General features: G+C 48.2%; 1 protein-coding gene across 2 annotated transcripts in view; it reads left to right on the forward strand.

The window, feature by feature from the left end:
• GPC3 (glypican 3) overlaps positions 1-18,637 on the forward strand; it is a 142,149-nt gene that overhangs the window by 97,848 nt on the left and 25,664 nt on the right. For both annotated transcript variants that reach the window (XM_071442299.1, XM_071442300.1), the window contains exons 6-7: positions 1,968-2,088; positions 18,239-18,392. In XM_071442299.1, coding sequence (XP_071298400.1) covers positions 1,968-2,088; positions 18,239-18,392 — 275 coding nt within the window. The remainder of the gene's footprint in view (positions 1-1,967; positions 2,089-18,238; positions 18,393-18,637) is intronic.

The following is an 18,637-nucleotide window of genomic DNA, read 5'->3' on the forward strand; positions in this document are numbered from 1 at the left end:
CGTGTGTTCCTGTGCTGTAGGCACAAACACCTCCTTTCTCCTGTCCTTGTTCCTGTGTCATCTCTTCAGTGCAGCAGCTGGCAGGGTTGCCAGCCATTAATGGGGATGCATGTGGGGAATGCCTTGTGTTGGGGACCAGCTGGAGGTGCAGAGAGCTCCTGTACATGGAACTCCTGTTCTGAGTTGGCCTTGGAGTGGAAATCTGCCTCTGTTCTGTAACTGCACTATGTATTTCAGGTCAGGGCAGATTGCTACTGCAACAGTACAGATCTGGGGTTGCCTTTGCATCCTCATGTGTCTGAGTAGATCTCATCCTCTGGAGTTTAAGCAGAGTTTAATCCAAGCCCCTGAGTATCCCCAAGCCCCTCAGTGTGCCCTGATATAGCTCTTGTGGCCAAATGTCCACATGCCTCTTGCTTTCCACCCTAGCAAAGCATCCTCCCTGAGCTGGCCCCACCGTCCCTCCTGTCTCCCTCCCCTTCTTTAAAAGCCTGCTAAAGTCCCAGTTTCTCCCCAAAACCCTTCTGCAATGGGCTGACTGTGATTGCCTGAGCTTGCCTGGCAGCTGAGGATGGAAGATGAGCTGGGCAGGGGAGCAGGGAGCTGACAGACAGGGAGGCAGCCACTAGGACTGGTGCTGGGAGCTGGGTGAAAACATGATGTACAGGAGATGAATGCAGGAAGGAAAATTCATGGTGTTTACCCATGGCACTGGAAAAGCAGAGGTACAGTAAAGCAGACTGGTGCTGGTGTTATCTCAGTGATCTCACTTTCAGAGGCTGTGCCTGGTTGGGTAGTGCCTGTTCTGGCTGCCAGCTCTGGTAGATGAGGACTTGTTCAGTGCTTGCAGAGCAGCACAGCCCATCACTGGGCTCTGATGAATGGCAGCAGAGCTGCAGAAGGCCCTGGTGTGCTCTGTGCCACTGCTGGGGCTGCCAGCAGGCAGTGGTGGCAGCCAATGGCTCTGGCCCAAACCCGACTTTGAGTTTGGTCCTTGTCTTGTGCTGGAGCATCATCAGCTGTCACCCAGGTCCTGAGTGCAGGGATGTGTTCCTCCAAAGGCAAGTGTGCAGCAGTTCTGTCCCTCATCCCCTCCCTTTAATCATTCTGGTAAACTTTGTCATTCCATAAATCTTGCAGCAAGTGGATGCATATTTCTTTCCTAAGTGCTGATGAAAAAGCTGAGTGCAGCTTGGCTGCCCTCCTCTGCAGAGCTGCCCTGGCAGTTTAATCTGGTCTGTGGGGGCTCTCATGGTACCTGTGTAAATCAGGATAGCCTGTGGTGCAGAGCCCAGCTCTGTACCCAAGTCAGGGTACGTTCTGTCTGAGCAGTTACTTTGATCCCCAAGGCTGGATCTCATCAAAGACTGAAATCAGGATTGTTTGACAACACCTATTTTCCATTAGCAATGTTGACAGCATTAATTATATTCTGATGCTTTAATTCTTTATTACTGAAATCACACATCAGTGATAGTCATTATTTTGCAAGGGGGTTGATGTTATGCTAATCAGCTTGCAGTTAACTGGGTCATCCCACTCATTTTTTTGGCTGTGGGCACAACACTACTGCTCTTGTACTGGAGTCTCTGTGGTCTGCCAAGATTTATTTTAAACAAACATGAGCAAGCCAGAATTTCTGAGCCAGCTTTTTTAGGACTCTTGGGTGCAAGTTATGTGAAAATATTTATCTCTATTGTATACTGTTTAACATCTTCCTTGGTTACTAATGGACTGGAAAGGACTTCATTGTCCTCAAGTGATACAGCTACATCATCTTGCAAAGTCAGAGCAAAAATGTTCATGGGAATCTTCTGTCCTTTCTTTGTCATTATTAACTGTCCTGTGCTCTCTGTTTTGGAAAGGGCTGGTGCCTGTCTTGGGATTTCTTACTCTGTACTGAGCTTTAAAGATCTCCTCTCTATTAGCCCATCACATCGTGGTCTTCTGTGTTCTCATTCCCACAGGTACAGTCCCCAGACCACAAGGAATGGAGCAAAAGCCCAGGCTGGCAACCATGAGGTGAAGGTGAAAGGTCTGGAGCCAGTGATCAGCCAGATTATTGACAAGCTGAAACACATCAACCAGGTTTGTGGCAGACGAGCCAGCAGGGCTGTCTCAGTGGGCGGTTTCCAAATCAGCTCAGCCTCCCCTGCACCCTCAAACAGAGATCCTGGGTGTCTCCATCTGCAGCAGCCCTGGGCTCAAAGAGCCATCCTGGGTGTCTCCATCTGCAGCAGCCCTGTGTGCAGAGCCAGTGCCACCCCAGCCCTGCACAGCTCCAGGCCCTCAGGGCACTCGTGGCCAGTCCTGTTGGATGCCTGCTGCTGTGGTTGTGCATGGTGCAGCTCCCAGGCCTCAGCCTCATGTCTGGATGCAAGGCTGCAGTACAAGAATGCTTCTGCTGGGCATCCATGCCCTTGGCAGTGGAGGTCCAGGAAAATGGAGCTGATGGAGTGCCCTTGAGCATGATGTGCTGGCAGGGGGTCATATGGCACATACCTGATGTCCCCTCTGGTTGGAGGAGTTCCTTTTGGCATTGCTCATGGCTGGCAGGAAGGGTCACTTTGCTGTGTCTCCTTGGCTGTTCTCTCCCAGTCAGTAATGGGGCAAGTTACTGTGGAGTGGGGAAATGGCAGAGCTGGATGAGATCCTTTCTGCTGGGGAGGAAGCTTCCTTGCCACTGCCTCAGACCTGGCATCCTTCCTGGGACAAGCAGTGTCTTGTCTCTGCCCATTATGGCACGTCAGGTTAGGCCTGTGAACCAGCCCTGCTGCTGCCAGGGCATTGATGGCAGCTCTGCCAGGGCATTAGGTGGCAGCAGGGTTAGGTGGCAGCTCTGCCAGGGCATTGGTGGCAGCAGGATTAGGTGGCAGCAGGATTAGGTGGCATTGTGCAGAGCGTTCAGCTTGTAGCTGAGCCTCCCCAGCAGTGCCTTAGGCCAGCAGGGCTGGGGTCTGGCTCTGTGTGGCACTGAGTGTGGATGGCACAGGAGCTCAGATGTGTTCCTCACAGGCTGACAGGGACAGGCTGGCCTTGCTGCTCTGCCAGGACGCAGCACTGGGACCTCACAGGGCAAATCCTCAGGTGCCAATGCTGTTAACACAGCTGAGCTGCCCCAGCTCTCCTGAGGGAGCCCTTCCCAGGGGGACCCTGCCCACGAAGCTCTGGGCAGGGCTGGGTTCCTGGGGTTAAGCCCAGCTTTGCTGCCCAGCCGGGTGGGCTGTGAGGGCGGCTCTCTTTGGAGCTGCTGGCTTAGCAACTTTTCTGCTAACCTCTGCTTTCCTGCCAGGGGACTGCCAGGGACTGTTTTCACAGCCATTCCTGTTTAACCTCCGAGGCAGGCATGCCTCATTAGGTGCTGTCTGGGAGCAGGATGCAGCAGGGGATTTGGGGTCCCCAGGAGCACCCCACAAAGCAGGAGCTGCCATGGCAGTGGCCCTACAGCCTGCTCTGCCTTCCCACACGCTCCCTGTGCCATCTGCCAACAGCCCATAATTATTAGAAGGGGAAAAGTGGGGGGAATAGCATAATCAGCTCCCTATTAAATGGGGTAGAGGGCAGGCTTCAACCTGCAGGTGATAATGATATTTTGCCATTCACAGTGAGAAAGTTGCAGTGAACAAAACATGGTTATTATGTACTTGAAACTGCTGACATAAAGTGGTTGTGAAATGCTGGCTGCCAGACTGGGTCAAGTTAGGTCTTTGCTGAACAGCTTGGGCTTCTGAGGAGTGGAGGTCTGTGGAGTGGGAGACCCTGGGCAAACACTGCTCTGCTCAGCTCAGCTGTCTGCAGCAGCAGAGTGGCTCTGTCAGCTGCTGCCCAGAGAAGAATTGTGGTGAGAGGGGTGAATATGGTGAATGTGGTGAGCTCAGTCACATCTCTTACAGTGCCTCCCCCCCAGCTTGCAGTGTCAGGTTGGAATGTGTTACAGGGGGCAAGTAAGCTGTTTTGGTTTGAGCAGCATAAATGTAAGAGCCTGAAAAATGTCAAACCTTCTTGTAAAGCTGCGTTTGAGAAAGAGGAGGAACTGAGAATAAAATCAGGAGAAAATGGGAAGTGATTTGTGCAAATTAGTTATGAAGTTTGCCCAGAGAAGCTGCATCTGCCCCGTTCCTGCAAGTGCTCATGGCCAGGCTGGATGGGGCTTGGAGGGAACTGGTCTAAGGAAGGTGTCCCTGCCCATGGCAGGGGATTGGAACTACATGGTCTGTGAGATCCCTTCCCACCCAAACCAGTCTGCAATTCTATGATGTGATTCTATTCCTGTGGAGGGTCTGTAGTCAATGGTCAGTAGCTCATACACTAGGAAAGCAACTGTGGAGGTTACTTAAATTTGGGATTTGTGGTGTCAGAGCTTACCATCACACTTATTTTCTTGGCTGAAAGAAGTTTTGAGCTCTCTTTCACATCTGGAATGCATCTTGATTGCCAAAGAGTATTAAATGTGGAAGGAGCAGCAGCTCTGGATGAATTACAGTTCTGTCTCTCAGGTGTTGGCTTCAGATTTGGGAAGCAGTGGGAACTCCTGAGCTGGAGAGGGTTGAAAATCTCCTTATCCACCAAGCTCAAGCCAACAGTGGCTTTTAAGAATTTTCAGACATCCAGGATCTTTTAGAGAAAAGACCATCTTTGTGGTGCTCAGAGCTGTAAACTGGATTCCCATGTGACTACCTTTAAATTTCAAATCTTGTACAATGTTGTGGCTTCCTCCCAGTGTGTTGTGTTGGAGATACAGCCTGAATTTTGTGAGTGTGGGCAGATTCAGGAACCATGCTGTTTGGTTCAGTTTTCATAGAGGTTCACAGCTTTTATTTTTACTTTGAGATTTTTTGCTAAATAACTGTAATTTGCTAATGACTTCACCTTTATTCCAGGATGCTCCTGCTGCTGGAAGTGTCTGATCTTTCAGTGTTGTGTGGACAAATTGTGCTTACTCTTCAGTTCATGTCTTCTCAAACCTAATTTGGGCAAATGTACACACATTCACATGAGAAATTCTCATGAAACATTTGCAGTTTGAAATGAAAATGAGGTTTGTGCATTAGAGTTAAACCCATGGGGATTGAAAGAAGTAGAGAAAACTTAACCCAGAGAAAAGGGGAAGGGGAAGTGCCCCAGACTGCATTTTTGTGCTTTGAGCACCTTTGAGCATTTATTTATTTATAAATAAATAAATGAATTAAACACAGTGCCTGAGCTGTGTGCTGTCTCAAGGCAGCCCTTTCTGGATGAGTCCCCCTCAGTGCTATTCATCACATCTCAGACCATTTTTGTTTCACCCAAATGTGTGATTGTGGCTGATGCTATTTTTTGTGCATTGGTGGGTGAGATGCTTTATTATTGCCATATTGGAATTTTTTTCCCCCCAGTTCTGTTAGATGTCTACCGAGTTTTGATTTGAGTTATTTTTGTTGTGTGCCCAGAGGCATGAACAGCCCATCCATAAATATTAGCATTGTTATCTCAGCTGGGAGGCTAAGGGTCACCTTCAGGAAAATGAGTTGGAATTAGTTCCTAACTTTTATTTCCCAGAGTGGATGGGGTCTGTTTCTAGTTGGAAGGGTTTCACTCACCCCTTGAGTGAAACTATATAGAAACTGAAAGGTTATTCAGTGTCAGCACAGGGTCTGGCTCAGATTTTCTGTGGCTTGGTGACATCCCCAGGCAGACAGTTGTGTGCAGGGTGAGCCATTTCCTCTGGTCACTCCATTTTCCTCCACGTTTGAGTGGCTGACAGATGGGGGTGAGCTCCAGGTTCTAAAGCCTGCATGGAGATGGGAGCTGTGGTGTCACCTGTCCCACGTCCTGGGAGCCCTGGTGACTCCTCTTGGTCCCCCTCCTCCATGAAGGCTCTGGAGAGAGGCCCTGAGTGATGCTGTGTAAGGATGCAGCAGGGATCTGTGGTACCAAATGGCTGATGTGACACTCCTGGTCCTCCCTCCTGTCCCTGTCTGTCCTGAAGTGACTTTTATATCTTTTGCAGTGCTGTGGGGCTCTGATAGCGTTGCAGCAGATGCTTTACCTCATCCTTAATGCCATTACCTCTTTAAGGTTGTGCCCAGTTGCAGTCTCTTTTTTATGCTTAGGTAAATCCTGGTGTTTATCATAGTACTGTCTCAAGGAGGAAGAGCATAATTTTTTAAGGAAAGGAGGGGAAAAAACACACCAAAAATTAATAGTGAAATCCATAAAAGGAAACTTAGCTGGGGAAGATGTGTCTTTACAAAATTGAATGGCCTGGAAACATATTGTACATTTCCAGACACTCGAGTTAAGGGCTCATTTAGAATATTTCAGATGTACTGGAGTTTGACAGTTCTTTGGTTTCCACATCAAACAATCTGTAATTTATTGCCCCATATAGGGACTGTGTTTTTATCATATTGCATATTTTCTAGCCAGAAATCTAACTACCATATAAGCTCTTAAAAAAATAAACCCTTTGGGGATGGGAATCCAGGCAATATGCTTTCACAGACCCTGAGAAACTCCCTTTGATTTATTTCCTTGCAAATAAGGGGAAGACACAATTTCTTGGAGCATTACAGCTGTTCTCCCAAGCAGGGTCTTGCTGCCTTTCTTCATGTGCTCAGTGCAAAGCCCCAGTCCTGCAGTGAGCCCCATGTGGAAGAGCCTCACGTTGCTCCTGGAGGGGTTTGCAGGAGGATGAGAACAAAATTCAGAAGTTTTACGAGGCAGTAAAACACACAGCTATACTTGGAAGGGGGGCAAAAAAAAAAAAAGCCTGGAGGCCCAGAGGTGTGAATGACCAAAGACAAAATAGAGCTGAAGTTCACAAAAAAAGCACGTCCTGGCATTTCCAGGGCCGTGTTTGAAGCCGGTTTGATCAACCAATATGTCCCATATTTGTTTGTAGGTTTAATGGGCTGTTTCCAGGCCTGGCTGCTGGGAGAGGGCATGGTGGAGGTCACCCAGAAGTTAATTTGGAAGGAGGCCAAAAGGCCACAACTTGATTGAATCAAATGTAAACAAAATAGGCCTGGGAACGGTGTGATGCCCTTGTGCCTGAGTCCCCTGCAACCTCTTGGCTCCAAATACAGAGTGCGGAGCACTGGGACCAGCGAGGAGGGTCTGACCCCACCCAGCTCAGGGTGGCAAAGGGACCCTGCTCAGGGCACACAGGGAAATACAAAGTTTATTATGATGGGAGAGCTTTGGGAGCTGGGCACTTTGCAGGAATATATCTCCCCTTCAGGAAAATCCATTACTTTTGATGGATTTGCTGAAAGTTTCCCTGTGCCTGCTAGGCTCTCTGAGGTTTATTATTCCCACTGTATTTTAATTCCCCAATCAGATGAAGCTGCATAATAATTAGAAAAATGTGCAAACTGCCAGATTGTTAAATAATGCAAGGCACAACAGTAATCACTTGAAAATACAATATTTAAATTGCACCAAAGCAAGTCACTTTTGACTCATTTTCCACCTTTAATAAGTTAGCAGTAGAGTGTCTGAAGTGCTGTATATATGCAATATAATCTATCAAGTCCTCAGAAGAAATGTTAATAAATACAATAATTACTTGGACACGCCTTTTGTTCATCATTATTAAACAGTTTGTAACAATTAAAATATTAAAACCACATGTTGTTGAAAAGCAACCAGACATTGCAATTATTTCTTACTAAGGCTATTAAATAAAATCACAGAAGATTTTTATTTTAATAATAAATGCATTTTAGAATGGATCAGTTAATTCTTCTTTAGTACACAAAATAATCTATAGCTCCACCGAGTCTAGGCCTGGTATTTAAGTACTAATTCCATTGTCCTTTTAGCTGTGCCTTGGCTCCCACTAATGCTGGGTAAATGCTCTCCCACTCTGTATGGGAGTGGTACTGACAGGAGTTTGCCAGAGCAGTTAAATCAGGGGAAGTGTGACCCTCGGTGATGAGAATGTAATTAAATCTGAAGGTACCTGACTGTCAGCTGACTTTTCAAACCCAAACCCCTTTTTCCCTCTTCAGGAGGAGCAGCACCTGCCTGGACCCTCTGGCAAACCTCCAGGTGTATTGGGATTGTTGAGGGGATGCTGTACCCACAGGTCACCCACACTGAGTCTTTTTACACAGCCACAGGTTGTTTGTACCTGCTGTTTGTTGCCTGTTTTCAAACAGAGGTGCATCCTGGGGTGTCTTATATGCATGTAGGGTTTAAACTTTGTAGCTTCAGCTCCAGCAGGGACACTTCAGGTGCTTCAGGTGTGTCCTGCAGGGACCATCCTCCAACAGTGCTGTGGTAATCAGCTCTGGAAAAAAAACAGACCCACACCTTTAAAGGAGATTAATTTGCTTTTGTGTCCAGAACATGCAGCTGATGCCCAGTGGTGCCTTAAAACAAACACCAGATATCCTGTACCAGAGCTGAAGTTTATCCTGTTGGGGAGGAAACAAACCTGAAGGAATCCTTGTACAGCAAAGTGGAGCTCTTGATAGCAGATTTAACAGTTAATTACAGTTATTCTAGACCTGGTTAATTGTATCAGGTGTCACCCTGTGCTGTGACTCAGGCTGTAATTTAATCAGTGGAGGTGTCCTCCCTGATGGGCCCAGTAACAAAGGACACAGCTCTCTGGTGTTAGTGGGATGTTAGGTAGTTTTCTCATGTTTTTCTCCAAAATTTGACTTAACATCAAGGTTTTTAAAATGTGGTCCAGACTGAGAGGGGACTGGGATTCAAAGAGCTTCATTGTTCAGAAGGTTACCCCTGGTCTTCTTGGCTGCAGAAGAAATCCAATTGCTTTTGTTCCTGAGAAAAAGCCTTGATAACAATTATGTTACTTTTGATTTGGTCTAAGTCTGCCTAGTGATGATGTTCTCAGGGGCAGGAGGAAAAGGCAGCACTGTCAGGCCTGCTGTGGGCACAGAGGGCCAGCTCTGTGAAATTCTGACAGGAATTTCCTTCCCCAGCCCTGGGCTGTGCTGTGGGAATGATGCCCAGCTGTGGCACGGTGTGCAGGCAGTGTGGCACAAATGCCTGTGAGATTCCCACTCCTGCCTGAGCTGCTTTTTGTGCTGGGCAGGTTGGAGATGGGAATTTGTGCCACTTCCCCAAGCCCTGTGTCTGCAGGGGAACAGGGCACACTGGTGGCAGATGTTTCCCCTGTGCTGGCAAACCCCATTACCAGGCAATGGACCCTGTGGATCTGATGCATTGGGGCAGGTGTAAATGCCCCTCATGGCTCAGGAAACTCTTGGTTAAAGTTGTTCCTTATTAAACTTCTTAACTTGATTTTGACCTGTGACTGGCTGCAGAGACTGGGTTGTGTTTCCATGCTTGTGCTGCCAGACCCATGCAATGAGAGATGGCCCTTGCAGCCCTTCAAACTGTGAGCAAAGAGAGAAGTTTGGGTTGCAGTAAGATTTGTTGTTGCCTGTTGCTCAGCTGTATTGCCAGGAGTGATATTTAAGAGAAGGAAATGTGCTTGGTTGGCTGGGGACGTGTAAGGAGATGCTGCTGATGCAGCAGGGTCAGTGAGGAAGTGGCAGCAGGTGGGAGTTTGAGGCATCAACAAACACCCTGATGGGCAGGAAGTTACCTTTTATTTTTGGCAGGACCCCTTGAATGCCTCCTGCCTATGGGTGGGAAAGGAGTTTAGTGACCTTTTCCTGCAGCACATAATCTAAAAGCTGAGGGTGAGACTCACTGAGGTGCATTTCAGGGCTTCCTTTGTGAGTGTTGTGTCACACTGAGGGAGGGTATAAAGTCACCAGCTTTGAACTTAATTTAAATCCTGAGTTGCTTCAGCTGTTCAGTTGGTGTCTATGCATCTGTGTGTGGGAGAGCCACACCAGGCAGGGCTCCTCCTGCCTGCAGCTCCAGAGGCCTGAGCCTTGCTCTTGGGAACATTCAGCATCAGTGATGAGTTGCGCCCAGTGTGTCTCCCATGCTGGAGCCTGGATGGTTGTTCCCTTATCCTGTTGGTAGACCCATCCTAGGTGCCAGTATTGACACTGGATAAGTTGAGTTCCTGGAGGTTTTTCTGATTTTTGCAAGCAGCATCCGTGCTCTGAACACAGAGGAGAGCTGAGACCTCACCCAGGAGCCAGTGCAGCCATCAGCTGTTAATTAGAGAGCAGCTGCCTGATCCTGCCTAGGTAATGGGTTTGGGGGTGTTTGCCATGGAGACCTCATCCCCCTGCCTGATTTAAGTCTCTGCTGAAATCAACAGCTTGATAATTAACCCCACGTTGGGGTTGTCTTGTCTAATGGGAGATAACTGGCTTAGAAGGCAGCTGTTCAGTTCCCTGGGAAGCTCTGTGGACCAGGGCACATCTATCAGAACTGCTTGTAGTTGCTTTTTGGGCTTCCAAAGCCTTGAAGGGAAGTGAATGCAAAAGTGAAACTTGGAAAGAGCTGCCCAGGAGGGCAGGATGCAGCCAGGGTGACTCAAGCTGGTGTTCTGGCAGAAACCTCTGTGCAGCACAACACTGTGCACAAAAATACACCATTTGAGGAGTGCCTCTCCACTGGGAGCTTTTAGGGGAAAAGGAAGGCAGCTGGGGCAGGGGTTTGTGTTACAGAAGAAGAGGAATAAAAAAACCCTTCTAGCCCAGCTCTTAGTTGCTGTTTCCTACCTGGTGCCAAGGGTGAGATGTTTGTCTCGCAGGCAGCCCTGCGGACATTGCTGACAGCCAGAGCCTGAGCCAAGAGCAACCTCCCAGCTGCTCCAGCAGGCTGGGCTGGGCAGGAGGAGGCTGTGGGAAGCCCTGGCTGCTGCACCCCCTGCCTGGGTCACCTCTACAGACCCCGATCCCCTCTGCAGGACCATGGGGCAGTTACAGCAAATGGCTCGAGGTGGTGTGAGGACCTGCACGTCCTTCCGGGTGCTCTTGCATCCAGGGCACCTTCCATCCAGGCCATCCCTGCTCAGATGTCTGAAGGAGGTGGTTGATGGTTCCACCTCTGCCTATTTTGTCTTGTTTCTTGTGCTCCTGCTTTGCTTGTTGTCTCATGTTTCATCTTCTGGTGACGTGCACTTTGGGCCTTCCTGAGTGGTGTTTGGAACGAACAGCGGGGTTCTGCTCCAACAAAACTAAACAAAATATGGAAAATATGGATAATAGCAGTGATGGGTCCTGGCCCATGTAGGCTCCCACACCCCTCCTTCACTCAGCTGCCAATGCCCTGGGGGTGGCTGCTTGAGAGGTGGAGAAATTGCTCATTTCTAGTGATGCAGGTGTAGGAAGGGATTCTGAAGGGCCAGCAATAGTTAAGGCTTGGAAGGGCAAAACAGGAGAAGGGGCTGTAGTAGCCCAAAGAGGAAAGCAGCATTTCTCCAGCATTGGCACTGATGTAGGGCTCAGGGGATGAGGCAGAAGCAGACAGGGACTGCCCAGGACCCCATCAGGCTGGGCTGGACCCCTCTGCCCTGCTCAGCACCCACATTGTCCTGTTCCTTCCTCCAGCTGCACAAAAACAAGCTGTAAATATCTGGGGTGGAAGGGGAAGGAACTGGATATAAGGTGAGTAAGCTGATTGTAAAGCCTGAGTAATCTCTTTTTCACATGTGCCCGGTGATGAATGAGCATTTGTTCAGGCCAGGGAAGTGACACCTCCCCTGCCTGGGGGACTGCAGACAGGAGCTGGTCCCTGTGCCTGCCATGGTGCCACTGGGGATTTAACCTCCACAGGAGCATCCAGTCCTGGGTATCAGCCTGCCCTCACCAAACCAGAGCAATCCATAATGCCTTGGAAGCCCTTCTGCTTCCAAAAGGGATTTACTGTCCAGTGCAGACTCGTGTTAATTACTGCCAGCACTTAGGAGTCTTTATCTGTCTTCCTTTCCCCAAAGGGATGTTGTCAGTTTGGATGGCTAATCTGGAATTAAGCTGATGATCCATAAAGTAGGGCCACCCTTTGGTCAATAATTCACTTCTGTCACCAGCTTCTTTGTGCTATCAGGAGACTGACCAGGAAAACTGATTTACTGGCAGCCAAGAGCATCTCCTTTGGAGCTGTGAAGACAGTGAAGTGGGTCCTGCTGTGCTGGTAAACCCTGAGTGATGCATGGTAGGGATTTTTCCTCTTCCAGGTATTTTGAGTGCTAGAATTAAAGACTAAAACATTTTTATGGCTAAGGAGCCACAATATAAACTCAGAGCTCACAACTTTAGTCAGCCACCACCATGGACTGGTGCAGAGCCACACAGCAGGAGTGACTCAAGATCAGTGTGTGGGGAGGGGATTCAGGGCCATCCCTGGCTCATCCTGCTCAGAGCAGGCAGGAGGTGCTGTCTGGGGCTTGTTCTGCTGAGTTCAGCTCCAGTAGCACAAAGCCTGTGATGTCTCAAAGGAGGCAGCACAGGGAAATGCAGGATTGGACTTTAGAGCAGCTGAGAAAATGGCCATGCCCAACTCATCATTTTTCCAAGCACTGAAAATTACTTTTCCATCTCCAAACTCTGCTTTCACTTTATTAACTTTTGGTTAGTAATCATTCTTTGTTCTGCTGAGCTTGAAGTAGGAGTTGAATGAGGAACAGGTTTCTTCTCTGCCATGTCTGTGCTGCCAAGGTGCAGCCAACTGGAAGGATCATAAGGAAACTGCAATTCAGATGTTCTCCTCCCAAAATGGGTTCTTCTGTCCATAGGCCAGCACTGTGATCAGAAGACCAGTGGTGCCTGCTGGTATGCACACACTCATGTATTCACTCTTGCTAGACAGAAGTATGGATCCTGGTTTTGCAGGTATTTTTAAAATTTTAAATATCCTTATTTTCAAATAGAGTTTGCTGCTTGGTACCAGGGAACACTGAGTTTTTCTGTAATATGTGTTGCATTTTGCTGCTGCCCAAGAGGGGGGGAGGCTCTCTGGAGCTTGGAAAGAAGCAATGAAAAGAATGATGCTGTTGATGTTGCACTGAGTTTGTGTTGGTGCACGCTCCTGTGCCACCAAGGCGCCTCTCCACAGAGTGGATAAACCTAAGGGAGCTGGGAAATAGAAATGTGGTGTGGAGGGCACCAGCAATCTCAGGAGGGTTGGTTAAATAATAAAGCATTTGCTAATAAAAGAACATTTTTTCCATGGTATTTCCAGGGCTAATAAGCAGAGGAAGTGGAGAGAATAGATTCTGCTGTTGCATGCTTGTGCACGATCAGGCCACCAAATTCAAAACACATGAGTTTTGAAAAAGTCCACAACTTCAGCCTTATAAAATGGGTTCCTTTCCCTGATTCTTGCCTGTGATCAGATAATGACCTTCGTAAGCAAAACAACCCCAGCTGTATTTCATAATGGGAATATACTTCTGTACATTGTAATGAGCTGTTAACAGGGAACAGTATCGTGTGAAAATCTGCACGTTTCCCATGATGCTGCCTTGATTCAAAAGCCACACATAAATTACTTGGTATTGCAGATTTCAAGGTCAGGATTGGCCACATAAGATCTAGTTTTTCACCCCCAAGACCCAATGTTTTTAGCAGGCTGGAATTTAAAATAGAAAAAGCTGATCTGTTGGGAATCTCAGGAGTTGTGAGAAGTACCTTGGTACCTGTGTCAGGTGCTTGAAAGTGTGTGGCTGGAGAGGGAGTGATGAAAGGGACAATAACACCTTTGCTCCTCCAGAACTCCTCCTTAGGAGGCTCCTGAAGGAAGGCATCCTGAGCTTTGCAAGCAGTTGTGAGCTGGTGAAATTCACTGAGTTTTGGGAGGTTTCTAGCAGAGCCAGGAGCTGGTTTTCCCTGCTAGGATGAGTTCCCAGGGTTCCCTTCCTGATGCCAAGCAGCACACAGACACATGGCTGGGGCTTCAGAGTAATTTCTGCACTGAGGCACTTTTTCTGCTGGACGTGAATACTTGATTATTAAGCATATATTACAATTCTGAATATTATTTTAGCTGTAAGTTTAGTCTCCATCCTCTCCAGCTTTTTAGGTTTGATCATATTCCAGAGGCTTACTAAAAACATGCAAAGAATTTCAGCAAAACTCTCTGGAACACTTTTTGTTAAATTCTTTCAGTCATGCAAGCTAAATTAAATGACAGCTCTGTCCACCAAAAGATTACAAATATCAATCAGACTTCTCCCCTAAACTCATGAAGGAATTAAATGTTTTTCTAAAAGTCTTCTATTCCCCTTAATAATCTCTTTGGCTGTTCTCTTTACTTTACATGTTTTTGAAGTGTGTTGAAAGGGATGATTTCTGCCCTAAAGGAGCACAGTGCTTGTAGCTTGCTGACAGTATTTAATCTGAATTTGTGGGCACAATTTTGGGTATTGCTCAAATTGATATTTGCAATACTGCGGGCTTATTTCCAAAAGGAGAAAATAGCTATTAAACTGCAGTCCAAGAAACATGATGCTGAGCTCTTTTCAGAGATGGGAGATTAATGATAAAAAAGTATGTTGCAGCTCCAACTGTTTATGTTAAAATTGGAAAAATAGGACCAGGTGGGCTCAGTGGGCTGGTGGGATGGGGAGCTCTGAGTAAAGTGGTTGTAAAGAATGAGGAGTTAAAAAGATTTCAGCATACAGTGGCCTGTCCAAGACAAGCTGAGTCATTACCCCACATCACTGCATCTGTTTTTGTCTGGTCACTGTGCAGTTATGAATAATTGTGTAAATCACGTGGGATGCCCTGGGGAGCTTTCTTAGCAGGCAGGCTCAGCACACCGTTCCCATCTGCCTCGTGTTTTAAGCTGCAGGGAGACCACAAGACCAGCCAGAGAGCCAAGATGGCCATGGAAACCAGATGGGACTGCCCCGTGTCCCTTGGAGTCCCTCCTGCCCACTCCCTGCCACTGCCCACCCTGCCCACCCAGAGGGTCATGGTTTGAGACTGTGTCCAGTTCTGGCCCCTCAGTCTGGGGAGGACGTTGAGATGCTTGAGCAGGTCCAGAGGAGGCAATGAGGCTGGAGAGGGGCTGGGAGCACAAACCCTCTGAGGAACAGCTGAGGGAGCTGGGGTTGTTCAGTCTGGAGAAAAGGAGTCTCAGAGGTGACCTTATCTCTCTACAGGGTGACCTTATCTCTCTACAGCTCCTGAAAGGTGCCTGTGCTCAGGTGGGGCTGGGCTCTTTCTCCAGGCAGCACTGACAGAACCAGAGGTCACCATCTCAAGCTGCACCAAGGGAAATACAGGTTGGATATTAGGAAAAGGTTTTGCACTCAAAGGGTGATAAAGTTCTGGAATGTTCTGCCTGGGGAGGTGGTGGAGTCCCCATCCCTGGGGGTGTTTAACAAGGCCTGGATGTGGCACTGGGTGCCAGGGTTTAGTTGAGGGGTTGGGGCTGGGTTGGACTCTTTGTTCTTGAAGGTCTCTTCCAACCTGGTCATTCTGTGATTCTGTGAAAGGGATGAGGTTGGAAATAAAACTGGTGGACACCTGATCCATTAGAAGTTGTAGTGGGGAGCAGGGTGAGTTTGTTGCCATGGTGGTTGAGTGGATGGGGGAGGAAAGGCCCTTGGAGGTGTGGGGATGTTTGTGCCTGGCCTCCCACAAAGAGTGCTCCCCTTTCCATCAGCTACCTTACAGTGTATTTTTGCCATCATGGTTTAACAGAGAAGAGCAGATATGACAGTAAACTCTTACAGCTGGGTGAGTTGTGATTAAGTTAAAGCTATCTCACTGTTACATACCACTTCAGTGATCACCAGACTGTATTTTCCTGCCTCTTACCATGGGCTTTAAACCACAGGACATGAATAAACTGTAATGTTAGGGTGCAGTCAGCTCTGCTTGCTATTTAAGGATGGGGAATCCATGTTCAGTACACCAAATATAATTTCATAAAGCATGCAAACCATCAGGGAGCTTGTGGAGTGGTTAATGAGTGGGACTAGGGCTGCTGCTCTGGATGAAGATGAGACATCCAAGAGCATTCCTGGGTCTGCATGTACCATTGGAGTGGAGTGGGATTTCCACCCCATGCCTGGTCTCCTGCTAACTCTTCCAGTAGGTTTTGTGTCATGGGCTCTCTTTCTCCCACAGGCAGCAGCAAAATTTAATTGAACCTCTCTGTAGTTATCAGCAGTTGGGGAGGGTGTGCCTGAGGATGGAGCTTTCCTCCTGGCAAAGGAAGGAGCAGTGTGGCAAAGGGATGTCACGTTCACTTGATCCAAAGTTGGGGCCCACGTGAGGTTTCTCAGAAAGTTCCTGTTTTATTGTGGCTACAAAGGCATAGAAATTGAGCTGCTAATTTATGGCATGCCAAGGAAAAAAGTAGTACTACAAGAAATGCTCAGTTATTTTCATGTTTGAAAACACACAATTGAAAAATCCTGATTTTTTTTCCCTTGCCCCCCACTGAGCTTATTAAATTTGAAAATATTCCAAAGCTTAATTCTCTCTGCCAGAAAGTTCCTCTGCTCTTTTGGGTAAGTCGTGAAAGTTGGGCTGCTTAGTGGGGTTCTGTCTGGCTTGTTCTGTTCCTGGGATGTAGAGGAGTGAGGATCCCACAGGGGAATGAGGGTCCCAGAGGGGGAGTGAGGATCCCACAGGGGAATGAGGATCCTGCTGCTGAGCAGTCATGGCCCCTTCCAGCACGATGGGCTTGGGTTTTGGCAGTGGTGCACTGGGTTTGAACTGGTGTGTGTGCTAATTAATTAGCTGCTGTGCATGGCAGACCCTCATTCCAGCTCAGCTGAGGACTGCTGTTACTGGGAGCTTTGTTTGGAGGAGCAAAGTGCAAGTGATGGTGTCAAGGCTTGGCTGGTTGGCATGTTTGGTGCCAGGGTGAGATCCTTCCTGTGCTACCCCCTGCACTGCACTTGCCTTTTTGTTTGGTTTTTTTTTTTTATTCTGGGAGAAGCTTGTAAATGTCTAAACAAAGTCAAATTCCTGAAAAGTGAACTTAACCAGCCTGAGCCAAAGCCTGTTGGAGGCCATGGAAGCACTGAATCCCCTGAGTTTTGAGGGGATGAGCTGCTGCCTGCCATGGATGCAGCCACCATGGGTCTCACACCAGGCAGAGTCTGGCACGTGCCAGGGAGAGCCTTGCCCCAGCTGGGGAACCCAAAGGGGTCTCACATGGAGCCATTTGTTTTTCATTACGTTATGCTCCTCTAATATAAACACTGAGGTATGTGGACATTGCTGTGGACAGGGCGAGCCAGATGCCAAAGGCATTCCTCCAAGGCTGTATAAACTTCAGGAGATAAATATTTTAGAAACTGTTTTCTGAAGCTAGCATAATAGTTTAAAAATATAACCTAGATTCCAGATATTAAAAAATGCCTTGCAAGGCATGCATATTGCTGCAAGAGATGGAACTAACCAAACCCCTGAAGCATGTGGAAAGCTCCCATTTTGCAATATCTTCTCTGTTACTTTATCCTTTTCATTTTTTTTTTCCTTAGCGCTGAGATTAAATTCAAGAAGCTTTTAACAGCAGAGTGGCAGTGATAGAAATTTTCAGCATATATTAACTAGCTGACTCACACTTTTTCAAAGGGGATCTGGGTTTATGATGGAGTAGCTGGCTGCTTTCAGCAACAGCAAAATCAGGAAAGTCAGTGAAGAGAGGAAGCTGATAGTTTATAATGTGTCTAATCCCTCTGTGTGCTGTGATGGGAGTGTGGGGAGCTCCCACCCATGTTTGGAAAATGGTCCTGACCCTGTGCTCAGGGGAGGCATTCAAGTCCTGTCTCAGGGATCTGCAAACTCTCACTGTTCCTTAGGACCCAGCCTTAAAACATCCTTTAAAAGATGCTTTCATTGTGTCACTTGGCTACCCCAAAAACTTTCACTAGCATCCTCTGTGTTTTAAGAGTGAGAAATGAGATTTTTAGGTTATGTTTGTGGGTTCCATACAGACCTGAGAGATCTGCCATTTCCTTTCATGTGTTACATCTAAAATGGGAGAGAGAGAGAGTCCCTGAAAGCAGTGAGATTCCCTGAACAGAGGCTCCTCTTGCTGCTGTGTTTTCCCCTGTCTGGCCTAACTTTGGACACGTGTTTTGTAGCTGACCCCAGAGCTTTGGTGACATTGGGGTCTGGCAGGGCTCATGTGATTCTCACTGGGCAGAAGCCCAGAATGTGGTTTTGCCTCCTCCTTTTGTTTCTTGCACTGAAGTTTTTTGTGCAGCTTTGTCCATGAATGAGCCTGAGCTCCTCAGTGCTTTGGCACAGGGAGTGCTGGGGTCCTGTCCCACTGTCCTGGCTCCACTGAATCCTGTCCCCCTGTGTCCCCTGCTCCCCCAGCGAGTGAGGATGAGGCAGGAGGGTGGGGGGAAGCAGTGACTGACTGTGCCCCTCTTGTCTTCCAGCTGCTCAGAGGGATGACTTTGCCCCGTCGAAAAGCTCCAGGAAAAGCCACAGAGGAGGAGGAGGAGAGTGGGGACTGCGATGATGAAGATGAGTGCGGCAGAGGCTCTGGGGATGGAGAGCTGAGAGTGAGGAACCAGCTCCGCTTCCTAGCAGGTGATGGGGATGTGGCACTGCCCCTCTGTGGGGTGCAGGTGATGGGGCTGTGGCACTGCCCCTCTGTGGGGTGCAGGTGATGGGGCTGTGGCACTGCCCCTCTGAGGGGTGATGGGGCTGTGGCACTGCCCCTCTGTGGGGTGCAGGTGATGGGGATGTGGCACTGCCCCTCTGAGGGGTGATGGGGATGTGGCACTGCCCCTCTGTGGGGTGCAGGTGATGGGGATGTGGCACTGCCCCTCTGA

Source organism: Agelaius tricolor, unplaced genomic scaffold (genome assembly GCF_023055355.1).
Source record: "Agelaius tricolor isolate 1412-34295 unplaced genomic scaffold, bAgeTri1.0.p SCAF_17, whole genome shotgun sequence".
Lineage (NCBI taxonomy): Eukaryota > Metazoa > Chordata > Aves > Passeriformes > Icteridae > Agelaius > Agelaius tricolor.